At 39.2% G+C, this 13,853-nt stretch overlaps 1 protein-coding gene and 1 non-coding gene across 2 annotated transcripts; one reads left to right on the top strand and one right to left on the bottom strand.

The window, feature by feature from the left end:
- Window position 1: 1 nt before the first annotated feature.
- Window positions 2-13,172, bottom strand: LOC136668704 (drebrin). Its single transcript, XM_066646379.1, has 12 exons — window positions 12,935-13,172; window positions 8,648-8,703; window positions 8,369-8,481; window positions 7,956-8,030; window positions 7,628-7,771; window positions 5,840-5,917; window positions 5,112-5,263; window positions 4,735-4,789; window positions 4,307-4,381; window positions 1,702-1,816; window positions 70-1,312; window positions 2-26 (listed from the first exon to the last, which is right to left on the bottom strand). Exons 1-12 carry the CDS (start codon window positions 13,027-13,029, stop codon window positions 2-4), a joined length of 2,226 nt encoding a protein of 741 aa, XP_066502476.1. The 5' UTR covers window positions 13,030-13,172.
- Window positions 12,295-12,366, top strand: trnam-cau (transfer RNA methionine (anticodon CAU)). Its single transcript has one exon. It is a non-coding gene; the product is annotated as a tRNA-Met (tRNA).
- Window positions 13,173-13,853: the final 681 nt, after the last annotated feature.

Genomic DNA, 13,853 nt, shown 5'->3' with positions numbered 1-13,853 from the left:
TCTACGTCTTCCATTTCTCCATCCTTCTGCCCCCTCATTTTGTCCTCTCCCATCTCTCCATCCTTCTGCCCCCTCATTTTGTCCTCTACCTCTGCCTCCGTCATCTTTCCATCCTTCTGCCCCCTCATTTTGTCCTCTCCCATCTCTTTGTCCTTCTGTTCACTCACCTTTTCCTCTACCTCTGCCTCCGTCATCTTTCCATCCTTCTGCACACTAACTTTGTTCTCTTCCTTTCCTTCTCTCTCTCTCTTTGTACCCTCTCTTGCCTTTTCCTCTTCCTGTTCTTCTCTCCTCTCTCTGTCATCTCCCTCTTCTTCAGGTATGGATATCATAGACACTTGAGCAGTTACCCAACACTCCATGACTTTTTCTTTCTCCTCTGTTTCTTCATCCCTCCACTCTTTTGCCTTTTCCTCTTCCTCCTTCTCTCCTTCACCTTCCCTCTCTCTTTTCTCTCCATCTTGTCTGTCTTCTCCGGTGTAATTAATGACCTCCTGGCTGCTGCCCTCTCTCATGGGCAGTGCAGGTAAAGGCCGAGACGGAGCTATGGGCACAGGCTGGACTTGAGTTCTGACCTGGATTTCAGGCGAATCCAGTTCACAAATAGAGCTCTGGGTGGTAGAGTTGGACGAGTCGAGTAAAGAATGTGGTGAAATCACATTTTCTGATTGGTCCAGATTCTGAGTTTTGAGGTTTGCACTGGTTTGGAGTGAAGGAGGGTAAAAAGTCAAATTTTCTACTATTTCACTTAAAGTTACTTGTGCATTAAGTTGGTTAGATGACTGGAGAAAGATGGATGAATCAGGAATCTCTACCACTGTTTGTCCACTAGGGGGGGATGGAGAGAACACTTTGTGTTTAGTGCTTTGGGTTTTAGTAAATGGAGGTACTACTGTTTGACTTTGGGTTGTAGTAGATGGAGAGACCACTGTCTGACCAATAGGGGTTGATGGAGGTACCACCACTGGACTTTGAGTTGTGACCGATGGTAAGATCACAGTTTGACCGCAAGGGAGGGATGATGATACCACTGTTTGTCCACTAGGGGAAGATGGAGATACCATTGTTGGACTTTGGGCTGTGGTAGATGAAGGTAGGGAGGAAGACCTTGCTGTTGGAGGAGAATGTGTGTGTTGTGGTAGTGTGTGTGGGCTGGAATAGAATGCTGTGGGGCTGTGAGAGGTTGGAGTTGAAGGTAAGAATGGAGAGAGTGGTTTAGGGCTGCAGGGAGGAGAGGGGGAGGAGGAAGTGGATTTAGTGAAGATGAAGGTATCGGTCAGACTACTGTAGAACTTCCTGTTAGAACTCCTGACTGTAAACACAGAGAGAGAGAGAGAGAGAAAAATCATTAGCTTATTAAAATATATAACTTTATAATGAAGACTAATTCTCAAAGCAAACACATGCTTTTTATTTCTCACTCCATTTATTCTTCACTGCTCCAACTCAGTTTCTTGCTTTTACAACTGTTTCCTTCGCTCTTGTTCTCCTACACTGTCTGTCTCTTTCTTTCTTTCTTTCTTTCACTTTTCATCTCATTGTCCACCCTTCTTTCCTTCCTTCCCCCGTTTTATGTGATTCACTCTTCCCCTCTCTGTGACTCTCTGCCGTCTCTCTCTTTCTCTCTCTCTCTCTCTCTCTCTCTCTCTCTCTCTCTCTCTCCCTGTCTCTCTCACTCATTCTCTCTCTCTCCCCTCTCACCTGTATGTGGAGAGTTGGGTGGGGTTTGCTGGGCGTTGGAAAGTGAGGACTGTGAGAGTTGTCTGAAGAACTCTCTGGGATTCCCTTTGCGCTGGGACACCAGAGTTGCTGCTTCCTGAATGACATAAAGAATATTTATCAGTATTTGGTGTGTGTGTGTGTGTGTGTGTGTGTGTGTGTGTCTGTGAGGTCATGATCAGTGAAAGAAAGCTGCATGCATTTTGATTGTCTCTTCACATCATTTATGTTCTGAACCTTCCCTATTGTCCCAACAGTCATTGCTCCGACTTAAAGGTGATGCAGGTGATGGAGTTTTTAAACAATGGGGAGAACGCCAAATGTTGAAAAGCATGAACTGAAATGAGGACATTGCCTTATTCCTGCTATCTTTTCTGTTTCTGATTACTTAAGGTGGAATGTCTCCAGATTCAAGAGATGGCTAACTGCATTACCAAACTTGCTATAAAACTAAACAACTTGAGTTACAAATGAGTTTCTGTGGTAGTTCAAAGAGTGAATAAAATTTTCAATTTCAGCCACATAAAAAAACAACAGTTGATTTTTTTCAAACACACCGTTCCACCTTAACCCATAAGAACCCATGGTGACATATGTGTCACAAACTATTTATGAGGTCTGGAAAATTCCCTACACACTTTATTCATTCATTATCTGTAACCCTTATCCAGTTCAGGGTCGCAGTGGGTCCAGGGCCTACCTGGAATCATTGGACGCAAGGCGGGAATACACCCTGGAGGGGGCACCAGTCCTTCACAGGGCAACAAACACACTCACTCACACTTTTGAATTACCAATCCACCGTGTGTTTTTGGACTGTGGGAGGAAACCGGAGGAAACCGGAGGAAACCCACGCAGACACAGGGAGAACACACCACACTCCTCACAGACAGTCACCCGGAGGAAACCCACACAGACACAGGGAGAACACACCACACACCTCACAGACAGTCACCCGGAGGAAACCCACGCAGACACAGAGAGAACACACCACACTCCTCACAGACAGTCACCCGGAGGAAACCCACGCAGACACAGAGAGAACACACCACACTCCTCACAGACAGTCACCCGGAGGAAACCCACGCAGACACAGAGAGAACACACCACACTCCTCACAGACAGTCACCCGGAGGAAACCCACGCAGACACAGAGAGAACACACCACACTCCTCACAGACAGTCACCCGGAGGAAACCCACGCAGACACAGAGAGAACACACCACACTCCTCACAGACAGTCACTTGGAGGAAACCCACGCAGACACAGACAGAACACACCACACTCCTCACAGACAGTCACCCGGAGGAAACCCATGCAGACACAGAGAGAACACACCACACTCCTCACAGTCAGTCACCCGGTGGAAAGCCACGCAGACACAGAGAGAACACACCACACTCCTCACAGACAGTCACCCGGAGGAAACCCACGCAGACACAGAGAGAACACACCACACTCCTCACAGTCAGTCACCCGGTGGAAACCCACGCAGACACAGAGAGAACACACCACACTCCTCACAGTCAGTCACCCGGAGGAAACCCACGCAGACACAAAGAGAACACACCACACTCCTCACAGACAGTCACCTGGAGAAAACCCACGCAGACACAGAGAGAACACACCACACTCCTCACAGACAGTCACCCGGAGGAAACCCACGCAGACACAGGGAGAACACACCACACTCCTCACAGACAGTCACCCAGAGGAAACCCACGCAGACACAGAGAGAACACACCACACTCCTCACAGACAGTCACCCGGAGGAAACCCACGCAGACACAGAGAACACACCACACTCCTCAGAGACAGTCACCCGGAGGAAACCCACGCCGACACAGGGAGAACACGCCACACTCCTCATAGACAGTCACCCGGAGGAAACCCACGCAGACACAGAGAGAACACACCACACTCCTCACAGACAGTCACCCGGAGCGGGACTCAAAACCACAACCTCCAGGTCCCTGGAGCTGTGTGACTGTGACACTACCTGCTGCACCATTGTGCTGCCCTACACACTTTATTCTTTACTTTAAATCATGGTGTCCCTAAGTGGCATTTACTTAACATCCTGGATGCAGTTAAATGACAGTTTGAGAATTTGTGTTTGTGTGACCTCATTTACAGAGTGACTGTGTGCTTGGTGAGTACATAGAGACCATAAGAATGTTTATGCATACTTTTGTTTCTAAAAAGTGTGTTTAAGCATTTTTTACCATTCAAATGCTTTAGTAAACTGTCCTATGTTACATACGACTCTTTCTGATTCCATTTCAAGAACAAAATGCTGGAATACAAGTTACAAACTGGTTGTTGTGATGTTATGCGACATTGGGATTTTAGCTCATATATAATTACAGAATGTGTCCTTGTTTTCCATGTTATTTCTTTGGTCTGTTTTATTTTTCTCATAATTTGGCTTTATGGTAAACTGAGTCTGGGTTCTTATGGGTTAAAAGATGTGGAGCTTCTGAACGTAAACAAACCAAAGAGAACAGTGTTTCCTCTGTGTGTTTATCACTTAATGTGATCCATAAATGATTTTAATCAGCAACATTTAGTCATGGAAACACTCACAACTGCTTTCTCTACAGATTCAGAGTGTGTGAACCGGCATTTCATCTCCTCCTCAAACTCCTGCTGCTGCTGGGCCTGGAACAAACACACACACACACACATAAACAAATACTCAGCAACATTTATTTATTCAGTGCTTTCAAGTGCCAATGTTGCTCCTCAGAAGAAGTTGATCTTACATTTCTAAAAATACCTGCACACTTAGCTCCCAAACACACACACACACACACACACACACACACTCATGAATCCAATGTTATTGGATTCTGAAGGGCTATGTGAGATTTCTCGCAAAGATTGATTCCAACCTGTAGAACCAGCTGGACCCAGTTTTGGAGTCCAGAAGCCCTCTGGTGTAAAATAAGGGCCAATTCTATCTCAATCCCTGTCCCATTCACACACACACACACACACACATAAACATTTACCCATTTGAGCTGTTCCTGTTTGTGTTTTTCTGCTTCCTCTTGGGCCTTCAACCGTCTGAAATCAGAAGAAACCTGGTGTTAGCATTTAACTAACACCAGAAACTTCAGTAGCATTTTACTGATCTTATCTGATTTGGCCATTAATCAAAGTATAGATATTAACTGGCACCAGTGGACAGCTGCATAAACTTATAATCTAATATCTCTGCCCAGATGTTTAGATGATTGAGTTTAACCCATGGAGCCACGAGGCTAATAGAACAGAAGCTACATTAGCTTTTCAACCCCTGTGCAAAACCATAGAGGTAAACTGTGTTTAGTTACAGGGTGAAATTCACTGAAACTTTTTCTAAGTGATAAAGTCATTTGCATGAGACCTCTGCTCTTGTATCTTCTTTAGTTTCTCATTCATTCTTCTATCCCTCTCTTCTGCCTCCCTCTTTTCCTGCTGCACTCTCTCTCTCTCCCTGCGTCTTCTTTCTTCTGCTGCCCTCCTGCGTTCTTCTTCTTTACGCTCCTCCTCCTCCCTCTGTTAGAAATGCAAACATTAACTGTAAAAAAGCGGTTCACTATTGGTATTAGAGGTTTATCCAGCTCTTGGATAATGGTTCAATGTAATACAAATAAATGTTCCATAAAGAACCATATACAAATGATTTCTGTAACAAACAACAATGTTCAACTTGGCAATTTATGCATTGAAATGGTTCTCAACTTCCAGAATAGCGGCGACATTTTATAAAATGCAATAAAACATGAATTGGTGATTTGTTGGTGAGCTGGAAAGACCTAGTAACAAGTAAATAACCCGTGTGGAATGACTCCTATCAGAAATATTGCCTCTATGCCAAATAAGCCCAAAACATCTGATTAGCTAAAATGCTTTAACAAACACACACACACGTCTATGCCTCTTCTTAGAGAGAGCAATAGATTCATGTATCATGTATTTCTCTTAGTAATAAAAATAAGTCAATGATATTAAATTCAGTGTAAGACAGAGTGCCCCTCCAGGGACTGGCGCCCCTGGACTGGATAAGGGTTACAGATAATGAATGAATGAATAAATGAATGTAAGACAGAGTGAATGTCAGTGCATGGTTACCTCTGCTTGAGCCCAGAATTTCTCTCGGTGAGTTTTCTGTATTTCTGCTGCTGCTATCGTCCGTTTATAATTAGTTCCCTGTCGGCACAGGGGCGCAGAGTGAACAAGACTGCAGCGTGCATTTTCCACATGTACCTATATATTGTCACTTCCTGAACAAAACCTTGTATAGACATGTTGTATATCATGTTTAGATATGAGCACATTGTGGAGTTGACTTGTAACATATTCACTCAGTACATACTCACTCACGCAAACACTCACATATTTACTCAAATTCTCACTCACTGATACACTCACTCAGATGTATCTATGGGTTTTACAACACTCAGAAGAACAGACACCCACTACCTCTTTGCATCGGGGGCATAAAGGATCCCACAGTGTTGCACAATGAGGAGTTATGAGTAATGAGGATCTGTTAGCCACATTAGCATTTTCGTTATAGGATGTAATGGAAAACTGTTAGCATGCCAGGCTTTTCTCTGCTCTTCAGACCAAATCTGAGTGAGTTATTTATATGCAGCTCCAGTAATCATCTTATTTCACTTGTGTTTTGGTTTAGCGTGTAAGACTACAGACTAGGGTGACCAGATCTGAGATGAGGTCACGCCCCTCGTTGCCGTTGTATGCTTAGCTGAACCCATGTGTGCTTTTAGGTCCTTTACACCTTTATTTGAATATGAATTTCTTTTTTAATTAATCCGAGAACTTACATTTACGTTTTGGCATAGCTGCTCGAGATAAGGGTAGATACATGAGCTTTGCCTGACGTAAACAAGGACTACTGACGTGCAGACTGACCAATTAAATGTTTACAGAGAAGGTTATCGACCAATATCGGTAGCTCTACTGTCAGACCTGGCAATCCGAGGCTACTTCACCACGCCCCCTTCTCACTCAAGCGAACCAATCGGAGTAGGGGAGGGCGGGACTAGTTTGTGAAAAAACGCTTCTCGAAGTTCTATGTAAGCTCTAGAAAAACAACATCCCGGATGTTTGTGAAATTCCGCCCGGACATTTTTTAAGTCTAAATAAGAGGACATGTCCGGGTAAAAGAGGACGTCTGGTCACCCCACTACAGACACAAGCCACGGTGCAGTGTCAGTACAAAATAAATGAATAAATAAATAAATAAAACATCACATAGTGCACTGTATGTTGAAAAATAATTTTTAGTGAGCTTTAAGATTCATGATTCCTGTCGAATTAGTATCTAATTACAGTCTGTGTGCAGTATTATTAGTTTATTATTAGTTTCATTATCTGTGTGGTGCATTACGTAGGGAGTATGCTGCTGCCTTAGCTCCTCTACTGGCTAACAAAGCTCTGTTTAAAAATCTGACATTGATAAATGGGTCAGGAATCCATACTTATATTTCTTTTACTTTAATATCTAAATAAGGATGAGAATAGTTGACAGAAACAATAAAACAGCTTAGGTATCAGTTTTTATTTGAGTGGTGTGTTTGAATAATGAGTGGGTCCCCAATATGGCGGCTACTTTACACTGTGAAGTCTGCTGCAACACAGGGATGCAAACACATGCATGTTTAACAATATATGGGTGTTTTGTATCAAAGAGACTATGTGTCCTTGTTTGATACCGACATCTGAAAACACCAGACTTTTACACAACAATTATTCGTAATGGTTGGACAGACAGAAATGGATAAACATTTGTATTTCGTGTTATGGCTTGGGACTTATAATTAACATGTGTTCTCATAAACAATCATCTCATGTTGCCTCATTTGTGGTTGGAAAACTGAATTACAAATCTCTCACCACAGTCTCCTCCCTGTCTTCATGCCGCAAAAATCGTCTTGTTCTCTCTTTCTCCATCATCTCCATGACCTTAGAGGCCACTGAAAAAATCCTGTCCTCTGTAACATCCTCCAGAGAGGAAGCAGGGAGAAAGAAATGCACCTCCTATGAGTGAGTGAGAGAGATTGAGAGAAAGAGAGAGAGAGAGACTAAATTGATTAAAAACAGGCCCAAAATCTATGATTCTTTAAAAGGCTGCAGTTATTAATTTACTTCCTGGCATTTTTTAAAAGTACAGTATTCAATCAGTGGTACAATGTGTTACACACCTTCCATTCTAATATTTTACCTTAAAGAACGATTTTATAGCAGGAACATGAGCCACACACTGAGCTTTGCGGTAGTCATCTACATCTTTTCCTACCTGATACACACACAGAGAAGTCTTATTACCTTTAGCAAAAACAGTATAATAAATCTAAATCTGTTGTGTTTCATTCATATATAAAATTTAATCTCCAGGACTTATATTATGTTCTTTTATTTTACACAGTTCCATAATGAAATATTACAAATATACACCTCTCCTTCTGGAGAATGTAATGTACCTTTAGGGAACAAAACTGGACTCCAACACAAGTGTTGTACCTTTAAAGGTTCATTTACACTGTTTGTACGTTTAGTGGCCAATAATGTACCTGTACCGTACCTTTTTGTCTGAGAGTGAATGGATGAATAAATGGATAGATGGAGGGAAATTACCCAGATAATCATGGTAATATGTGTTTGTCCAGTGTTTGGTTGGTACACTCTGCAGAGCCCATAGAGTGGTCGTCTAGGGTGGAGTTTGTGGACGAGTTCGGACACTCCACCCACTGTAAAAACAAAGCTTATTGTAAACAAAGTTGCCAGTTAGCTGCTCTTACTTTGGATGTACGTTCATTGACTATTCAGATTTGACCTTTTGTGTGTCACATGAATAAAAATAAAAAGATTACATAGAATCACAAAAATAATGTATGTGTAAATATATTTTCTTACCACCAGAGTCAGCCAGTTTCAGCCGGTTGGTCACACCATCGTAAGCAAAGAGAGCCCTGTTGCCAGAGGAACAGTGTTATTTAATTAAACTGAAAATTATGTTTTTTGAGGTGGTTGAAACAAGTGAAGAAACAAAGAGTCATTGTAATGTTTTGGCTGATGAGTGTATGATATTGAAATTGACAGAAATGGACAGAGTTATATGGCTATCTCAAATATTTAATTTGATGTTTTTATATTTAATCAGTATTTGCTTCAGTGTAAAGCTAAACATCAGAGCTGTGCCCATTGGCATAAGCAACATCAGCATTAAAGGTGATATATTTGTATATTCTGCTACTAAATGTCACACTAGAGCACCGGTATCTCAGACAAAATTAATTGTTTCAATCATAGTCAGCCACACCCTTACATTCATGTTCTGAGCACTGAGAAAGTTGCTGCTAAACACTGAAGAGCACAACGGAACAGTTATAATTCCTTATCAGATGATGTTTTAGATAAAACTTTTGCTATTACAATCTGCCATTTTGCATGGACAGTGCTTTGAGGGCAGTTGCTGGTTTGCCTTATGGGGAGGGCAAAACAAACTATGGGGAGGGCCAATGTTTACACAGGTAGGACTAACGTGCACATGCAGCCAACACAGCTACAAAAACAAAGAGCAGAGAACAACACACACAGAGGGTATGTACCTTCATTATCTGTTCAAGATGCCTCGACTACTCTATATCTTTAAATAAAAACCAGTTGCTCGCTGCTATATTAATCTTTAAAATGTCAGATATATCACCCATTAGTAATTTAGAAAATGTTGCTTACAGAGCCTTTAAAAGACAGTATATGGTGTGCCTTTACATTTTTTTAAATTAATTAAAAAAAAAGATTAATTTCATACAATCATATTGATGATATATCTACATTGAACTGACATTGTATATTATTAATAATAATACAGTATGTGTGGTCCGTGGGTGTGTGTGTGTAAACACATTTTGCTGAATCCCCTGGGTTTTCTGTAATCTGCTCACAGCCCAAACAAAGCAGCCATTCTGTAAACTACTACAACCTATGCAGCACCAACAATGAACCCTGTGGAAAGTTCATCAAGATTATAGGAGCCTCACAGCCAGACGTTTAGCTGACATAACTTCAGGAAACATTCGGTGAGCTGTGGATTAGCTCCTGTGTGTGTGTGTGATATAATCAGCCAAGAAAGTCTAGAATAGTCACATAGGCTTTTAAATCTAATTTGTTGTTTTCCAAATCCAGTCAATTGGTCAAAACAAAACAGGTTGTGTTCACCTGTGCCTGAAGTCCACATTACGATTCTCAGTATATGACAGCAGAAACCCAGGATGGTTCTAAGTGTCATATTACGTCATATTAAGATACCAAATGATTACTTACATGGCTAAAACGAGAAGTGAAATAAACCTGTGATAAACAAGCCTCTGTTTCTACTCTTCAGTACACGTTGCAGCCATCATTTTAGATATGAGCATATACTGAATATACTAAAAGCAGACCATCTCACAGCTGTTTTCTCCTACTGCCCTGACTTTTGGTACAAGTGGCAAATTAGTTTAAACTGATGAGTCTGAAACCCAAACAATGTTAATGTCTGTTAACTCCAACTCCAAAGATTCAAACACTGAGATGGTGCAAAAAATTGAGGAAGCAGAAATGAGCAACACAAAGAGAAGAAGGTGGTGGAATTTAAATTAATTATGATTTATAGTATGCTTCCATTGAACTGCACTGTCAAAACTCAGTCCCTGATAATTGAAGTGAACACAGCTGTGTCCCTAAAGACCACCAGTCTTTTATACTGTTTCTGAATTCTGTTGCTATATTTATAACTATTGTTAATACAAAACAATGTCCATGTAAACTCAGTTCCATTACAAACATGTTCTACGTGCTTTATTCTACCAGTCCAAAACACACTTTTACCCTTCTGAATCTAGTTGTTGTTATTATTGTCCTTGTTCTATTTTTCTATTCCATACTATGCATTTACATTGTAACTACAGAATATATGAGTATGCTTTGTGTTTTTATTTTCTCTTCTTTTTATGTCAAAGGCAAGAAATTATGTTCCTTCTGTGCATTAAACAAGACTATACACACATCAATAGTTTGAAAATAATATTCAAAACACAATCAACATAAAATACTGTCTACATGTTCACTTACACAAACGGATTGTTACCAACTAGACATTTAAAAATCCAAATAAGCAAGTAAAATCTGAAATAGACCTAATGTAATCCGACAGTAATAAGATTAGTACACACAATTTAAGCAATTTAAAAGATGACATTATTTAATATATATATTTTTTTTTTGTGTAATGCACAGCACTGTATAAGATATCTCAGCCTAAGCACATTATTTATAAACATTTATTTTAGTAACAAATTTAACAAGAGTAAAAGAAAACAAACACTGTAACAGCAATATTAGCATATTTTTTTAAATGTAGTTGATACCTTGTGAGCTATTTTGAGAAACAAAGTTCAGTTTCTTCATTTATCTCCATCATCAACACCTGACTTCATTTAAGATAAAACAGTTATGGATTTATAACAGAGTAATAATAATGAGCTTTCTCAAGGAGATATTTATGTTTTGTGTGTTTAGTGTTGTATTATTACATTTCTGAGCAACTACATCATACTGGTGAGATAAATGTACTTTTTTTTTTTTTACAAATGTAAGGGAGGCTTTCAGGAAAGTGAATACAACAAGGGAAGGAATAGCATGAGCTTTAGAGATAGACACAATAACAGAATACTGAGGTGGAGACAAATTACACCACTTAGGACCATTTCCTGTCCCTTCTCTACACATTGACCAAACAAGGAAACAACACACACACACACACACACACACACACACACACACACACACACACACAGAAATTTGTTGACATGCAACGACATTCTTTCTTTTTAAATGTACTTCCGTTTGTTGCATTCTCTATTTTTCAATGAGTTTTCCTCAACAGGAAGGAGTTGTACAAACAGGAAGTGCTTGCACTAAATGTAGTTTAAGGTCTTGTATGAGGGTATGTGTGTATATTATATATATATATATATATATATATATATATATATATATATATATATATATATATATATATAATTTCATTGTTTTGAAATTAAATTTTTTTATATCTCATGCAAAATGAGAAAATGTTTACAGCCGACTAACCAGTAACCAGTAACGGAATAGTTAGAAATGTGAGTACACAAAAGGTTGGTTTTATATTAATTATAATTTATACTACGGTTATTTGAATTATGCTAACTATCTAAATAATAAAAGTACTAGCCTAAAAGTTCCTAACACCTCAGAATAATTAGCCCTTATAGCTTCAGGATGACCACTGACCAATGTGGCAAAATATTTTTTCATTTAAATGTAAATAAATCTAAAACAAATATATTTATATAGTGCTTTTAGACGATGAACTAAAGACCGGACTGACTCCATCTTACTGATATAAGAGTAACGTTATAACGAAGAGAGAAAGAGTAATAAAGTAAATAACTGAAATTACACAATAAAATACAGCCATATCTATATTTATATTGAAAAATATAAATATAGTCGTTGGTGAATGTCCTTATAAGGCAGACAGCAGAGTGGCGCAGCGGAAGCGTGCTGGGCCCATAACCCAGAGGTCGATGGATCGAAACCATCCTCTGCTAAGTACATTTTTTTTCTTTCACTGCACGTGTTATTAATTTAATTTATTATATATTACCTTACAATAAACCAAAAACGCTCTGATTTGCTCACGTTTTTAATTTATGTTGCAGTAATATATAATATTCTGATAGGTTAGGGATGGCCTTTCAGTCTCAGAATGACCAGCACTAAAATAGGTATCACTAATATGTTTATATAGACACAGTCGTTCAGAAACTAATGGAAGCTCCAGGAGGCTAACCGACCAAATATACATATACTGAACATTTGGAAACATGTTCTTCTTTTAAATTGTACTAAGCAAATTTAAAAAATTCTCATATATATATAATTCTTGTAACTTAATTTCATCACTTCTCAATTCAACTCATCAGATAAAATTTTTAAATATAATTTCTACATAAAACTTTACAACTGAATTCTAATTATAATCCAACATTTAAGTCACATACAGTACACAAATTTAATTTGTTATTACATTTCTAGTATAAGTGTGTTACTGTTAATATCCATTTTTTATTTATGCATACACAGTAATAACAAGAGTAAAATTGTTATTTCTTGTACCAGTTTGTTGACGTTCGTGGGTTGAGCACATCTTCTTTAGCTGTTATCAGAGATAAATTGTAAGTGTCCAGATTAATGTCCTTACTCGACTTCATGGTAATGCTGAGGTCTGCTGTAGGAAAATATTGAAAAAGAAGAGACTTCCAGCTTAATACTAGTCACTGTTCAAGTGAATATTTTAAAGTAAATCACTGTATCTAGAATAAAGCAGAGCTCCCCTCTTCCTGTGGTTAGAATAGCACGCATTTGTGAATTGTATCCGAACTCTCAGGAAGTGGAGGGGCTTTATCCAGCCACTCCTCCAGATCTGGGATAAAAATTGTATTCCAGAGTTTAAAAAGGTCAGCCTCAGTTCCCTCCTTTTTCCTTTTTATTTTTTGTAAATATATTTTACACTCCTCTGACTGTAGCACTAAAGGGAGATAGAATAAAGTAATAGAAAAAAAATAAAATAATAGCTGGAATGTTATTAATAACTGTGCCTCATTCTAATGAATGGGCTGGATCATAAACATTAGTAATGGATATTTGAAGACAATTTATATATTATTTATGAATATATTATTAATATATTTATTATTTTGGCTGATTCTTAGAATATTCATTCTCTATGGGCAAAAAGGACATACTAATAAATGTTAATAAAAACAGTGGGAAAGTGAATTGAGTGTATGGACAGAAAATACTGTTAATCCAGGCCATTATGCATAACTCAGAAATTCCTGAAACTTTAATCCTGGTGGTTTTGCCTCTGTATATACCTTTGCAAGTGTGCATGTACACATACACATACACAGCTTACTAGTAAGTGACCATATTGGGGGTGGGGAGTTGTTGACCTCGACTGGGGACGTAATTAGTTGGTGGAAGGAATACTTTGAGGATCTTCTCAGTCCCACCAGCACGTCTTATACAGAGG

The sequence above is a fragment of the Hoplias malabaricus genome, chromosome 15, assembly GCF_029633855.1.
Source record: "Hoplias malabaricus isolate fHopMal1 chromosome 15, fHopMal1.hap1, whole genome shotgun sequence".
Taxonomy (NCBI): Eukaryota; Metazoa; Chordata; class Actinopteri; order Characiformes; family Erythrinidae; genus Hoplias; species Hoplias malabaricus.
This window is presented reverse-complemented; position numbering and strand designations above follow the sequence as displayed.